Source organism: Pangasianodon hypophthalmus, chromosome 16, assembly GCF_027358585.1.
Source record: "Pangasianodon hypophthalmus isolate fPanHyp1 chromosome 16, fPanHyp1.pri, whole genome shotgun sequence".
NCBI lineage: Eukaryota > Metazoa > Chordata > Actinopteri > Siluriformes > Pangasiidae > Pangasianodon > Pangasianodon hypophthalmus.
Window position 1 is genome coordinate 8,343,486 of NC_069725.1, and position 15,144 is coordinate 8,358,629.

The 15,144-nt window shown below is 39.2% G+C and overlaps 2 protein-coding genes across 5 annotated transcripts; one reads left to right on the forward strand and one right to left on the reverse strand.

The window, feature by feature from the left end:
* The first annotated feature begins 402 nt into the window (after positions 1 to 402).
* vwa1 (von Willebrand factor A domain containing 1) lies at positions 403 to 7,785 on the forward strand. 2 transcript variants are annotated; one of them, XM_053240819.1, is made up of 8 exons: positions 403 to 811; positions 2,899 to 3,079; positions 3,923 to 4,043; positions 4,499 to 5,056; positions 5,747 to 6,073; positions 6,797 to 7,072; positions 7,250 to 7,525; positions 7,676 to 7,785. In XM_053240819.1, exons 2-8 carry the CDS (start codon positions 3,026 to 3,028, stop codon positions 7,702 to 7,704), a joined length of 1,641 nt encoding a protein of 546 aa, XP_053096794.1. In that variant the 5' UTR covers positions 403 to 811; positions 2,899 to 3,025; the 3' UTR covers positions 7,705 to 7,785. The 2 variants fall into 2 exon arrangements, with proteins under 2 accessions (XP_053096794.1, XP_026776441.1); XM_026920640.3 differs by lacking the exons at positions 2,899 to 3,079; positions 3,923 to 4,043 and having other exon boundaries at positions 405 to 811.
* Positions 7,786 to 8,405: 620 nt separating this feature from the next.
* Positions 8,406 to 13,476, reverse strand: otud3 (OTU deubiquitinase 3). Of its 3 annotated transcripts, XM_053240820.1 has the most exons (9): positions 13,333 to 13,425; positions 12,744 to 12,783; positions 12,378 to 12,669; positions 11,689 to 11,837; positions 11,014 to 11,126; positions 10,705 to 10,827; positions 10,280 to 10,406; positions 9,997 to 10,181; positions 8,406 to 9,895 (listed from the first exon to the last, which is right to left on the reverse strand). In XM_053240820.1, exons 3-9 carry the CDS (start codon positions 12,581 to 12,583, stop codon positions 9,731 to 9,733), a joined length of 1,068 nt encoding a protein of 355 aa, XP_053096795.1. In that variant the 5' UTR covers positions 12,584 to 12,669; positions 12,744 to 12,783; positions 13,333 to 13,425; the 3' UTR covers positions 8,406 to 9,730. The 3 variants fall into 3 exon arrangements, with proteins under 3 accessions (XP_053096795.1, XP_026776442.3, XP_026776443.3); XM_026920641.3 differs by lacking the exon at positions 12,744 to 12,783 and having other exon boundaries at positions 13,333 to 13,476; XM_026920642.3 differs by lacking the exons at positions 12,744 to 12,783; positions 13,333 to 13,425 and adding an exon at positions 13,128 to 13,256.
* Between the last annotated feature and the right edge of the window lie 1,668 nt (positions 13,477 to 15,144).

Below are 15,144 nucleotides of genomic sequence, written 5' to 3' on the forward strand. Positions count from 1 at the left end.
AGCTTCTGAGCTCAGAGCTTCTGGAAATAATACAAATAAAGCAAACTGCTGTTAAACACATTTCACTGGGTGGTGTGTTATCTGGCTAGGGGTCTCTCACACCTTTATTTGTTGAAACGTGATTTTTGAGCTGATTTATTTGTGGTGTTGTATGAAGAGTATTCCCACTTCACTGTTAAAAGAACTCATCTAAATAATATAGATCTCTGTTTGTTTTCAGAAGGCACTGCCCAGTTATACCTGCAGGGGCAACAGCCACCTTCAAAGCCAGCATGAGGGAAAGATGACAGTGAGGAAAAGCAGGGACTTGCTCCAAACCGTTGAAAGCTGGTCAGTCAGGGAGGGAAAAAGTAGGGAGGGAACTAAAGAAAAGTAGGGAGGGAGGGAGAGAAGGGGAGAAACGAAGGGAAGGAGGGAGTTGGGCAAATTCAGTAGCTCTCCCAGTTCCAGTCTGTTTTTGGTTTAGCCTGCTACAAGACGCAGCACTTCGGGTGAGTCAGTCGACGGAAACTGTAGCTACAGGTGTGCATTCACTGTACTCTTTCGAGAAAAAAACGAGGCGTGTAACAAAACAAGAAGTCAGAACTAACCTGCCAACATTCTCAAGGTTGACTGCTGGGGCAAAATCTCTGGGCAAAACATGGTTATTACCTGCTGTGGATGTGACAGTCTTCACTAGGCTAATAGAATATTTGGCACCTCAGTAAACAACACAAGAAGCGCGCGATGGAGTTTCGGCTCGTGCTCACGTGCCTGCTGTTCAGCTTTCACCTGCGCGCGGCAAAGTCGCAGAGCTCGAGCTCTGCTTCAGGTGAGTTACACAGTTCACGCGCACACATTACACCAATCAAATCTGAACTTAATTCTTTCTCTTAGTACACACATACAAATAAACAGGAAACTTTTCCACAAGGGAACCGCAGTGGGGTGGCCACGTGGGTGGCACAGGGTGAAATAAGCCTTATCCTTATAATTGGCGCCCCAGCTCTGACTTGTCTTGTCAAAAAATCCTAAAGGATTCCAATAACAAACTTGTACAGGATTCTAATTAGAATTTCTATCCTATTTTTGAACCATTCCTATAAGATTCTTATAGGAATTCTTATAGGAATATAAGAATATAAGATAAGAAATATAAGATTATAAGATAATATAAGAAGATTCTTATAGGAATTGTCTTATAGGACAAGACATATAATATTCAGTAGGACCACTTCTACAGGATTTTTTTAATGGGATCCATTAAATAACCGAGGATAAAATACTCTAACTTAAAAAAAAAAAAAAGTTTTAAAATTGTAAAGGAAATCTTTTAGGATTTTAAAACTCCCCAAGCACCCTTTGTAATTATCCAATAACAAGACATTATAAATGTCTAATAAAATACAAATAGAGTTCCTATAAGATTCTAAAAATCAAATAAGAGCCTACATGACAAACTGAAATTCCATTAAAAAAAATCACAATGTCCAATAAGACTCTAAAAATGAAATAAGATCCAACAGGACAAACTGAAATTCCATTAAAAAAATCACAATGTCCAATAAGACTCTAAAAATGAAATAAAATCCTACAGGACAAACTGAAATTCCAATAGGATTTCTGACAACGGTTTAAATCTGTGTAATTCATACAGACTAAACGGATCACGCAAACCTCATCGTTGTAGGTATTCTGACCAAAGCACTTGAACAAATAACCTTGAGTTTTGCACAAAGAAGAATTTAGATATTCTAAAAATGTGAACTTGTCTTATACATAATTAGAAGGTATCCCTGTTGTCCTCAAAATGTCCACAGAAAGAACATACAACTAGATGTTTTTTCAACTGTTTTTATGTTAAATCACCCAACACCAACATTTTAAATAGTTTTAAAGTTTGATATGGCAATTTGATAAATCACCATATCAAGATGTGTGTGTGTATGCATGCATGGGTGTGCATGGTGTCTTGCAATTCCATTCAGGGTGTATTCCCGGCTTGTGCCAAGCATTCCTGAGACAACATCCCAGCAACATCAAACATCAGTGATTTCATTCTATGAATATGAAAAAAGTAGAAACACATCTGTTCCCCTTAGTTTAAAAATGAGGCAGTGAATTCTCAATTTTGGCCTGGTGACCAGTCTGCTCACTCAAACTCATCTGAAAGGAAATAATTCCAAAAAAGTGACCACTTTTATGATACAAGTTAAATGGGAATAATTCTTCAGTCATCAGAAAAAAAAGTCATGTAGTTAGTCAGCTGGTAAGATGCTGGCCTGGATTTCTGGGCATCTGTAAGTGGGATATGCTTTTGTTCCTTTTTGTTGAGTGTATAACTTAATCCCACAGAAGGGCCAGGCGGTTTTACACATTGGCAAGCTATCAATGAACTTGTGGTGTTGCCTGGCAAATTGATCACAACTGTTCAAAAAAAAAAAAAAAAATTGGAAAATTATTTTGGAAATTTTTTAAATCTCAACTTTCTTCCATTCTTTTGGCCTGTAGTGTATATTAGTTTTCCGTGAAACAACTGTTGGAAAATTGTTAACCATTGTTCGTACAACAGGTTTCACACTGCTGTCTCAATCACAGTAGCTATCCTCTCAGTTCATGCCTTAATACTGAAGGTCACTTGGTGCACAGAAACTATTTCATAATTTTAGATGCATAAGTGTCTAACTACATACTTACTCCACCAGATGTACACCATGTATTTGTGTGTATGTGTGTAGACAGAGACAGCGTGTGGGTGTGTGATTTGCATTTTGCTCTGGTTTTGTCTGGAAATAAATACATACTTTTCTTTTCCTCCATCATTATAAGAAGTCCGTGATCTACTTGTCAGGCTGTGTTTCAGCATTGTCTGAATGTCTCATTGGATATTTTTTGTTTGTCACTTGGGCTCTGATCCAGCCAGTTACCCATATGTTTGAGAGCCAATGCAGTGAACACTACATACTAATTGAAGATCAGAGAGGCAAACACACAGCAGGAGCAGAGCAGAGGGAATAATTCATTGCCAGTCACTGTGGCTTGGAGTATGAGTGCACTTGGAGATGATCCTACTTCTCATCTTCAGATGACCCACGCAGTGGTAACTTGTATTTGGATTATGAGGACATTTCACATTGTCAGTCACATCTCGAGATGGCTGAATGCTTTAGGGAATTCTTCAATTCTTCAAGAGTCACTGGTTAGACAGACTGTGCCAATGTGCAGTCAAGTGCTGCACAAACTATTGGACGATTGTATTGTGACACTAAAATGAGGCTTTGTTCGAAATATCGAAGGGCACAAAGTGGACATCGGAAAATGCCTGTTTACATGCAAGTCTGAATAGCCATGGCTGCCCCGCCTGCAGGCATTACTAGGTCTTTTGATTAGTTAGTGAATTGTCTTATTGGGCATGGCTTCACTCTCCTATTATGATATATCTCCCACACACACAGCTCTCATTCTTTCTCGCCACTGTGGTCTCTGGAATAGAAAGTGCATTCCTTCTTTTCATTCTTATGAGACTCACAGTCCTCACCTCCCCCTTTACTGTCTGTTTCGCCCCTTCTAAACCCCCACCCCCACCCCCCCGCTAACCCTCATGGTATCCAGTAGTCCTGCTGCTACCACTCACCATCTGTTTATGTTTATTTTTCAACTCTAATTTAAGGAGCTTTTCTCTGCCAGGAAATCCATAACTGCTGGCGGATCATTATTGCTTTTCTGGCTCTGTCTAAATATTTTGAACAAACCTTGCAGTCTTTTTTTTCCTATAAATCTGACACTTTCCATGTCACTTTTTAAGATCTATTTTTAATGTGTAGATTTTTCTTATTTTTCCCTTTTCTACTTGACTTTCTGTTTAAGCTTTTGGGTTTTATCCATTTTATTGCCTTCAATGTAACTTTAATAACTGTGTGACTGTGTTGTTCCAAAAACGCAGGAAAGCAAAGGAATGAAGACTTTGTGCAGTAGCATACAGTTGCGTGTGTTTGAGTCAAGGAGTGCGTGGGAGCAGGGAGGAAAACCCTGGAAAGTACAGTGGGAGGGGAGAAATGATACCAGTGAGGATATAGACCACTTTTTAACCGCTTGTCCTTATGTGGAAAGATTTTATTTTGTGCTTTGGCTTGATTAACTGCAGCTCCCCTCGAGATAAAAGTAATGGTTGAAATTAAATGGTTGGAATTACATCTCACATTTTCCTGGGTCTTTTATACTTTAATTTATACCACTCTGCACATGGTAGTGCTATTGAGAATTTGACATCTTGTTCAGAACTAAAATATTAACTTCCAGAATGACAATGCAACTGTCTTGTTCATTGAATTTAATAGATATTACTTTGATGATTCTCTTTATTTTGTAAATTGTGTTGTTTTGTTCCATTTGATGCTATTTGGACATTAAGTTTGACTGAGCCTGATCTTCTAAATCCATTCCTAATTTGTGACAGCATCTTCTAAACTTCTTTTCTAAACACTACCATAAACTTCTTATCTTTCTTTAACACCCACAGTTGTGAACTGCTGTGAAGGTGACGTCTTGTTCCTACTTGATTCTTCGGGCAGCGTGTCGATGTTTGAGTTTTCGCACATGCTAAACTTCCTGTCAGAGCTTGTGCAGCCTTTTTCTCTGGGCGATGGGCAGGTGAGGATGGCGCTGCTGCAGGTTAGCACCACGCCTCACCTGGAGTTTGGCTTTGAGGCTTATAGCAGGCAGCAGGACCTTCAGGAAGCACTACAGAGGACTCAGAAACTTGGAGGAGACACCAATACTGAGGAAGCTCTTCTGATCGCCAAGGAGGAGGTGTTGAAACAGGGCATCCCAGGAGGTGCCAGAGAGGGACTGCCGAGAGTGCTGGTGTGGCTTACTGATGGTGTGGAGCCCGGTGATGTGCAGCAGGTCATGGCTGAGCTGCGGGACGAGGGAGTCTATGTGCTGGCTGTGTCCACTGGTCGAGGGAACTACCAGGTATTAAGGGATGTTGTGAGTCCACCTGCTGAGGATCACCTGCACTTTGTGGATATTGAAGACATGAGTATCATCACTGAGGACTTGAGGAATGCCATCATTGGTAAGAGCTTATTTGGAAAAACTGAGGGGAAAAAGATTTAGTATAGTTCATATATAAAATTAGAATAAGTCACTTAACTTAAAGTGCTTAATGTTGCTTAACCTCTGAATATAGATCTGGAAATAAAAGAATAAGTAAAGAGCAGACAGAGTGTATGGGTGTGGACATGTGGTCCTCTAGCCTCCACCATTGCGTGCTGCAGAAATTTAGGCTCCTTGGCCAGACAACTCAGGGACACAAATAGCTTGAGACAGCGACACTAGTCTACAAGGCAAGGGGATAGAGCAATATACACTGTAATGGGAGAGAGGGGCTACTTATTAAAAAAAAACATTTTTGCCCTTTCTGTCTCTCACGGGAACCTTCCCAGGGCCTCCAGGTATTAATAGTAAGTAATCCTCTTTGCTGATTGAGTGTCACGTAAGTGTCCAGTTTTAGACTCTTACACATACATCACACATAGACTATAAGCACAGTATACAGATCAGGTTAGGAATATCAAATATGGCATGGCATGCTGCCCTAATAGAGTTAGTCAGATACACTCTCTCACCCGTACCGGGCACTCTCATGACGCTGCTATTTGTCACAGCAACATCCTCTGACTGAACTTTCTATTTTGAGAGACATTCCTCCTGGCTTACTCCTTGTTAATCTCTGTTCTCTCATTACTGTTCTCTCATTACCCAGAAATCATTCGTGCTAAGAGGCTGCAGGTCCAAGACATCACCTCTACTAGTGCAGAGTTACACTGGAGGCCTGTGCTTGCAGGTACCGGGTACTATGATATCCGGTTTGGACCTGTCCACTCGGGACATACAGAAGGGAGTACGGCAGGCAGTGGTACTGACCAAAGCATAGCCGTACGCCACTATCAGAGAATCACCCGCCCTGGCGACTCCAGCTCTGCCAGGCTGAGCAACCTATACCCGGACACCACATACAATGTCACGCTAATCCCACAATCCAACTTAGACGTCTTTAACACCCTACATGCCATTTTCACTACGCAGCCAGGTGAGAACAGCAAGAGGATTCATTTGTGAAGCGGATGCTGTCTGAAATGCTGTGAACTTTGATTAGCCTACATAGGTCCATTGTTCAACATAACATTTAAGGAAATAAGGGAAAGACATTTTTTGTATAAAGGCTTGGAATTTGTTCCTAAGACAAATGTAAATCAAGTTAATAAAGTCAAGTTAATGCCCATGTATTTTTATTTAAAGTGACATTTTGTTTAGAACTTAGAAGCAGCAGACAACAAACAGTGCTCTTCCTATTTAAGAAAGGCCTCCTGGGTGAAACTTACTCAGGAAGCAGCTTGAGAACATGCCAAGAGTGTGCAAAGCTTTACCAGGAATACTGTTAAAAATGTAAAAATTTAACAGTTCTGATTTGTTTAACATTTGTCTTGGTCACTCCATAATTCCATGTATTGTTAATAATTCCATATACTGTTAGTGTACTATTATTATTAGTAGTATTAGTAATAGTAGTATTATGAAACAGTAGAAAATAGAAAAAATGAAGAAGATCCTTTTATGGGAAGGTGTATCCAAACTTTTGACTGGTAGAGTAATTTCAGTAAAAATGAAGACAGGCTGTTTTGATACAAAAGTGAAGTGATGGGTTAAAGAAGTTTACACACAGTGATAAATAGTGTCTGTGTGAAAATTGTTTACATTCCATATTTCCTCTCTCTAAACATCTTCACTCTTCCCCTCATATCATCTGATACAGAGATTCAGAGCCCGGCGCAGGTGACGGTTTCTGAGTCAACCATGACCAGTGTGAGAGTGAGCTGGGGGCCGCTGCAGCCTGCATCTGTACAGACTTACCAGGTGGAGTACTCCACCCTTCCAACAGGGAAACTCCATGTGCTCACGGTTAATAACAGGCAGAACTCGACAGTACTGACTAACCTGCAGCCTGGGACACAGTACCTGGTCACCGTGAGCGCCAGCTACTTCTCTGGCAAAGAGAAAGCCATGTCTGTCAAAGCATGCACTCAAGAAGGCACGTATAAGTGTGTTGACATTGAAACTTATATTGTTGTAAAGTAAATCCATCTAAATCTATATTATTTGAATCCAACCAAAAACTTTATTGTTGCTAAGATGTTTCCTTCATTTCCTCTTTCAGTTATTTCCTCTTGCAGAATGAGAAAAGCTCAAATTTCTGTCTTTTTGTCAGTGTTGCCAGCTCTAGCAGATCTGCATCTCACTACGGTGGGAAATGACTCAGTGCTGGTTAAGTGGAAGGGAGGTGCTGAAGGTTTACGTGGTTACTGGCTGACATGGGAAGGCGAGTCTGTACAATCCTCTAGGCAGCGTTCCACTTTGTACCTGCCACCCCACCTCCTCTCTACAACACTTACCCACGTACCCCACAATGCTCGTGTCTGCGTCTCCCCTGTTTACAAGTCAGCTCGAGGAGATGGGCTTTGCTGTACGGCTCACTTCGGCTCAGGTTGGTAGTGTGAAATTTTCAACACCATGTCTGTATTCAGCAGTTTATACTAGATTTAAAAATATTGAATTTAATTGTGCGTAAATTTTAGTAGCATGCAGTTATATTGCCTGTTGAGCATCCTGTTTTTCTAATAAACTTTTCCTACAGCTGCATTTACTTGGAGTCACAACTTGTAGTCCTGCCAGACAGATGGATGCCGAGCTGAAAACCTTACCACAGATGGAAAAAGGGGAAGAGAAACGGTTATAACTCATACAGTTATAGCACTTGTTGCCCACAGAGAGGTGCTCTAAAGCAATACACTAACACAAACTGCACTGAATAGACAAAATGAAGATATTTAAATCTGCAAATACTATGCATGCATCTTAAACACAAACAAGAATGAAAAACTGGTAGTATAAGCACACTTAAATTGGTGATGAAATCATTAAGTGTCCAATGAGAACATCGATCAGATGCGTGCAGTTGTTTGTGTATATATTTTAGTAATGAAATTGAATTGAACATCTTGTCTTATTGCCCCATACATTTTATCTTTGAAATGGGAACAATGAAATACTTTAGTTACAATACTTTACTAAATAGTTTAGTTAACTTAGGATACACACCTAGCTAAAGTTGCACATCTAAACCACTGCCTGAAAGTAAATTGTGTATTGTAAGGCACATGATTAGGGCCATTTATCCTAGTGGTTCTTATACGTGTTCCTGGAGTACCCCTGCCTTATATGTGGTGCTGTTTTTCCTGGTTCAAATAATCCACTAATTAACACACCCTTCCTGTGTTGACATGGGTGTACTTGAGCAGGAAAAACATTTAAAAAATGTGCAGGGTATGGGTCCTGCAGGATCTGGGTTAGAAACCGTTCATTTAGGCCACCATAATTATCTCTCTATGAGACTGTAAGGTTGATGAAAATAAGGAACAGATTTTGAGTTCCTTGTAGCTACTAATGAGAGAGTGTAACAAATGATTTGTGGTCAAGAAAGGCCTTAATCAGTTTCCAGAAAACGTCTGAGGCACAATCCACTACCCACATGCATCTACTTAGGGATGTACATAAAGATTTGCTTTTTATACCTTACTCCTGCTTCTTATCCTTTCAGAATTTGTACTTGGTTGGGCTTTTTTTTTTTTTTCTTTTTTTTTGCTTTGCACTTTTCCAGTATGGGATGTGGCACAGAAGTCCTCTACTGCCTCCTTGTGGATTATCAGAGATCTTGATGCTTTTTGTGGCTTATTATACACTGCATACATTCTGTTATCTCAAACTATTTGATCAGTTGATGTAACGTCCACATTATGAAGAGTTGCTTTAATGTTTAATATACGTGTAAATAAGATGATGTGGAATTTAGCACTTTCTTTTAGTTAAAGCCTACTGTTTGCCAAACTGCTCTTCCTGCTTGTATGCTGTCTTAATATGTGGCGTGTTAGAGGAGTCAGCATATCACAGGTGTATTGCATTACAAAAACATGCCTGTAAATATTTAATTACATACACAATGTCTTATACTGTACAAGACTCCCCAAACTTTATTGTTGATTTTAAATAAATAAATTTCCACTTCCATATAAAATTGTGATGCTCTCTCATTTGTGTAACAAGAACACATGACTATTGACTATAATTACAGAACAATTCTTCCGGTTATGAATGTGCAATGAATTATTTCTCACATGAAATACTGAATGCATGCTGACATTCTCAGTATGTAATTATGTTTCAAAATAGAAAGATGGCAAATCCTCTGTAAGTGAATGCAAAAATGTAAACCAAACAAGAACCCCACTAATTTCAATAAAGATTGGAAACTAATTCCTTGCAAGTCAAAGAAAAGAACAATTTCTTTCAATTCACCAACATCAACCATAAGGTAATGCTATTTCCATACTGCCCAATTACAGTTTAGATCGTTCTTTGGTTCTGAATAATAGAGTGAATTAAAAAAAAAATGAGAAGATATGATAGTTTATCTAAGGCAACCATAGCACATTCCATGATGGTTTTACCCTAAAGAGAGAATTTCCTGTTATTGTCATTAAGATGGCAGCATTTAGACCAGAACACATTTCCATAAACTCAATCACATTCTCCACATATACACAGTGTAGAACTTCTCCATTTCTTGCCATACTTGGATAACTGAATAAAAAGCAGCAGAGTCACCTTTTAGAATTGTTTGTCCAAGACTATTTTAGATGCTTAGAGTGTTAAGAGCTGGCACAAGCGTAACCGGTTCAGGCAGATTCTGATTCTGGTCATGTGAACTTCTGCCTTGAAGAACCTTCTGTCTGTGTCTCTCCTCTTGCTTCTTCTTCTTCTCTAGACGTTGCTGCTCTTTCCTTTGTTTATTAGACAGCTAGAAACCGAAAAGAAGGAATGCCAGTTAACACACATCCTTATCCCAAACAATAAATCCACATACTGCTTTTAAACGCAACTAATATAACCAGCATTAACCTTGGGTTTGTGTGCGGTGCCACTCTCAGGCGGACACATGCTGTCACTACGTTCACTTTGATTCTTGGGGTGTTTCCCTGTTCCAAAGTCACAGGGCGATGATTGGTTCCTCAGCTCGGATTCAAGCCATTCTGCATGGCACTTCTGTGAGGTGGCACTTGATTGGCACGGATTTACCTCTTGACCTTAGAGAGACAAATCAAACACACAAACAGTGTGGGGAAAGAAGAGCTCCACCAAGGACAAGATAAGAGTATGGAAAAAAATAGAGTGTGTCTCTTACTGTTTGGGCTGGTGGTCTTCAGGGAGTTAAGGATAACATCTTCATCGTCAGAGGGAGAGTGGCTGGGGGAGGGGGCTCTCTGTTTGTCCTTCTCGCCATCACCAAGCTGCCATGAATTATTTAGATTCTACCATAAGGGAAGAAGAACATTATATTTAAGATTAGTCTATAACCTGTACTGTGTGTAATATGCAACATAATTGTTCTTGTACTGCTTGATTTTTTTTAGTTGATGAATAAAACACAGGTTCCCAACCCTGGTCCTGGAGTACCCTTGTCCTGGATTTTAGTGTTTTCCCAGCAGCTGATTAAACTAATCAGCTAATTAACAGCCCTTCTTGAGTTGCAACTGTGCAGGACAAAGGGCACTCCAGAACCAGGGTTAGGAACCTGTGGAATAAAGGATAATGAAATAATTTACAAACCGCTATACGTAGACGGGCAGGGCTTTCAGAGTTGTCTGCAATATGCCGGACACTGTCATAATGGTCACCGTAACGGTACGCTATATGAAGCTCCTGACATAATGGCTTCTCTGATCCATTTATCTAAAAGATGACATCACATTTCCATTGCTTGTATTTTTAAACTGTACAACCTACAGTTTGCATCAAAATCATTTAAATTGTACTGATGATAAGAATCTAAGTAAGAGTCAGGTAAGATAAGAATCTAAACAAGAGTCAGATAAGATAAAATAAGAGTCAAATAAGAGTCAAACGGCTGTACGTCACCTCCCACAATGGAGCATTCAATTGATGGATGACCACTTTCACCTGCTGACTGCGAGCAAAGGCCACTATTGCATCGTTGCCTGCAAAGGTTCCTGGCTCTGCAAGGTCTGACACTGGAATATGAGAAGTGAATAAATATATTTACATTTACAGCATTTAGCAGAAAACATACTGTTAAAAAATAAAGTCGAGTTTTTGTTTTTAAAGAAATTATTTTAAGCACTTTTAATGCAGTTTGCAACTGGTATGACATTACTGACATTTCTCAGCAGAGTGGGATAAATATGCAGAATATACTGTGGTTGAAAGTGACAGCACATGTCATTTGTTAATTAGAAAAAAGATTTCAGAAGGGTAATAACTCATGCAGGAGTTAAATGTTCTCTGTAATTATACTCATTGGAGGCCTATCACATTGTATTTAAATGAGAAGGCTAATTATCTATCAATTTTCAGCCAATTTAGTGTCATATTTTTATCCACAAATTCATTATGTCCAGTAATGTGATCTCAAATAACATGAGGCAAAAGTATAGAAGAACAGGCTTACACAGAACAGTGGGTGTCTTTCAATTCACAAAACTGTTGCAAGTGTTCAACACAATTTTTTTTTTTTTTTGCCTATTTCCCAGTAGAATTATTTTACACCTCCAAACTCACAACCCCATTTCTCACCGTGCTTAGTAAATGGCACATCATCCTCAACGAAAGGTTCAAAGTCCTGCCGGTGAGACGTCATGTACTGGACAGTCTCCTGACGCAGACGCAAGTGACCTCGCGAGTGTCCCTCCAGCTGATCCGCCAGAGCTCGGAACAAGCAGTTTCTACAAAGTAAACATGACGAAAAGTACATGTTTGTTCTCAGCACAGACATCTTGTAAGGCAGCTTTAAAAACATCATTTATCGTTCAGAATTACAGACAATATCTGCATAAAGACAATACTAACGTAAACGAGTGCATCCCAGTAAAAGTGCCATGCACTCTCAGAAACAAAGGGTACTAATCTGTACCTCTCCGTGTCGCTCGGGTGGTACCCTTATCTTTCGAACCTTTAATATGTATCTTTCAGCAGGAAATGTGGACATAGTGTACAGTACATGAAAAAAGATTTATGATACATAATTGGACCATAATTATCTTTCAGAGTAAAGGTACATTACATGCACCTTTTTGGGTAAAAACTACATACTAGAGGAAATGAAAGATCCACTTCAGCGACAAGGAATAGTTCAGTTTAGTATAGTTTTTCTCAGTGTGTGTGAAGGGATGCATGCACAGACATTACAGGTAAAAGTCAGCTGATAATGTTTTGAGTTCTGATTGTGAAAGAGGCTCAGCTTGGACTTAAAATCCTGAACATACCCATCTCCTGGAACCTCTCTCAGCTTGAGACCAAGTGCTTTGAGTTGGTTGGAGAAACTGACAAACTCCTCTCCTTCATCCTCCCCTGGAGGCCGATTCTTTCTGTCTTTGGCCAGAGCCCTACGCGCTGCACGCTCATCCCTCTTCCTCTCCTGCTCACACTTCCTGTTCCCACGGACAGGCTTTCCCGACTGCTTTCTCGACATGGCGATGCGACGTGCACAACACCGACTTCTGCGACGTCTGATGATGACTTCACCAAATCTATCTTACGGCCACGTACAACTGCAACCTAAACATGAAGCAACTTATTAGTACACCAAAAAATTTATTTAAATTAAGATAAAGCAAATTACGTCACCATACCCAGTATCAACAACATCAACTTCTATCGACTTTATATCGTCTAGGAATCGAAAAGCAGAAAACAAACGAAAACAATCACAGCAGCATTGCGTGTACAGACATATGGAGGCTAACTAGGGCTAACCTGGCTAGCTTCAGTAATGTAATAGAAAATGTGTATAATTAATTAGCTAATACAGTTACAAAGACGTTTCAAAAGAGCATTATGCGTAAAATAACCAACTGACATACTGAAAATTGATTTCGCACTCTAAGTAGCTAATAACTAGCCAACCGTTTTGGCTACTATAAATATTAAAAGAGTTGTATGCTAGCTTAAACTGAAGACTTAGGAACAAGAAAAGCATCCTAGAGCTGAATTTGTATTATTTTGGAGGTCCTTACCTAACAACAACAAGCACGCTAGTGTGAGAAAGATTAAACTCAGCAGTGTTCATGCTGCTTCTACAGATAGCTGCTTAGGTAGCGCATGGCAACTGTGTAGCTAAAGAAGGCAGCTAGCAAAGCTGGCTAAAAACTATAAATATATTAACAACTGAGTAATCCTGGCAATTTATTTAGCAACAAATCTATAAAAGTTCATACTCACATTGCTGAATGAGAAGATATTACGTTCCTTAGAGAGTCTTTTTGTCAGATAAAAACATTCGGCTGGTTTTGTTTACCTGCGAATAGAATTCTACTTCCTGGTGTACGGTGGCCTTAATGGACCATTCACAGTGTTGATGGAAAATGGTTTGGCAATGAAATATCTTGGAACAGACACGATGTTTCGAGAAATAATAAAAGAAAAAAAAAATTTATTTATTTATTTATTTATTATACAAGCACTACACTCCTGGACAAATAAATAAATAAAAATTTAAATAAAAATAAAAAAAAAAGATCAAGCTCAAAATGGCAAATTTTAAGTTTTTAATGGTCTTAACGACAAATCATTGGTCAGAAAATTAGCAAGAATTAAACTAATGTCCTGCTGAGAGCTCCTGTTCCACAATTTGCTTATTTACTTTTGCTGCAGTGAACTGTTTGGGGAAAAGCTAGAAACAAGGGTAAAATCACAAGGTTCACAAGGGTAAAATCATGATAATGATTAAAATGTTTGATGTAAAATTTAAACTAACATGTCTGGGTGTACAAAATTTTCCAAAAGTATTCTTCTGGGATTTTTTTTTTTCTTAAAAGATAAGTCATTCCTTGGTTATCTGCCACACCTGATGCAGCCCATTAACGGCCACAAGGCTTTAACATTTAAAGAAATCAAAGGGAAAAGCTCTCCCATACTAACTTCCTTTATCTATTTGTTTAATTCTTGCTAATTTCCAGACCAATAATTTGTTGTTAAGACCATTAAAAGCTTAATATTTTGTCCCTCCCCCCCTTTTTTTTTTGCCCAGTGTAGATCCTGACACACTTCTACTGCTGTGGCTCCTCTCACCACCCGATTCATCCTGATGCTTCTAGCTTTCTGCACTTGTGACTCACTCTCTGCTGCTGTGGATGGTCCCACATTGATACCCTAAAGACTGCACTTCCCAAACAGTTTATGCCTAAGATTCACTCTTGCTTCTTTTTAAAGTAACCCCATAATAGGCAGATAAGAGTCAGATAAGAATCTTTTTTCAGCTGTGTTTACAGCAAGTGTGTTTCTCATGTGTGAAATGAACATAGTAATGCTAATAACTGGGTTGCCAGGTTCCACAAACCTTCCAGCCCAACTGCATCTAAAAATTCAGAGAAAACACTTGAAACTAACCAAAAAAATCTGGCAATTGGAAAAGTGAGACACATTTTTCTTCTTTTTTTTTCCAGCCTTTGCATGGGAAAGTCACCATGGTATACATTTCTGATGCACAAATATTATCCACTCCATCAACCCCTTTCCCTCTCCCAATCTTAATGGTTCTGTACATCATAGACACAATGTCTGCAATTTAATTTTGATTATTTGCTGTAAAATAAGATCTTGGTTTCCATTTTAAAATTAGCCCAATCCGGTTACCCCTATTAACTGTTCTGTCTGCTGCTCCTCCCCCGAGCATGAGATAGTGTGATTCCTGCCTCAATGGGCCTCTGTTAGCGCTTGTTCAGTTCCCAGTTTTGACTACTAGATGCAATAATAACTCTATGGAAGCTAAGTGGGGCAATGAGAGTGCTGCTCCACGATTGAACAACATCTAGTACGGTGAGCAATGCTTTAAAATATCACTGGTTACTCAAAAGTGGTAGTTAGTATTTCAGTGAAATTTAAAATGTTTGGTGTTGTGAATAAGGACTTTATGGAGATTAACATTCACTGGACAAGCCACCACTGAAGGTAGATAATTTAACATTTTCCACTCATTGGACAGATTGAAGGATAATGTTTCTTCATTCTTTTAAATATGTTTTAAATGTATGT

Excerpts from the sequence above, each read along its gene's own strand:
- vwa1 (XM_053240819.1), top strand. The coding sequence starts at position 3,026 with ATGAGTGCACTTGGAGATGATCCTACTTCTCATCTTCAGATGACCCAC. Across the intron at positions 4,044-4,498 it reads GGAGGGGAGAAATGATACCA|TTGTGAACTGCTGTGAAGGT; the intron begins GTGAGGATATAG and ends TAACACCCACAG. Across the intron at positions 6,074-6,796 it reads CATTTTCACTACGCAGCCAG|AGATTCAGAGCCCGGCGCAG; the intron begins GTGAGAACAGCA and ends CATCTGATACAG.
- otud3 (XM_026920641.3), bottom strand. The coding sequence starts at position 12,583 with ATGTCGAGAAAGCAGTCGGGAAAGCCTGTCCGTGGGAACAGGAAGTGT. Across the intron at positions 10,182-10,279 it reads GAAGACCACCAGCCCAAACA|GTCAAGAGGTAAATCCGTGC; the intron begins GTAAGAGACACA and ends TGTCTCTCTAAG. Across the intron at positions 9,896-9,996 it reads GCACCGCACACAAACCCAAG|CTGTCTAATAAACAAAGGAA; the intron begins GTTAATGCTGGT and ends TTCGGTTTCTAG.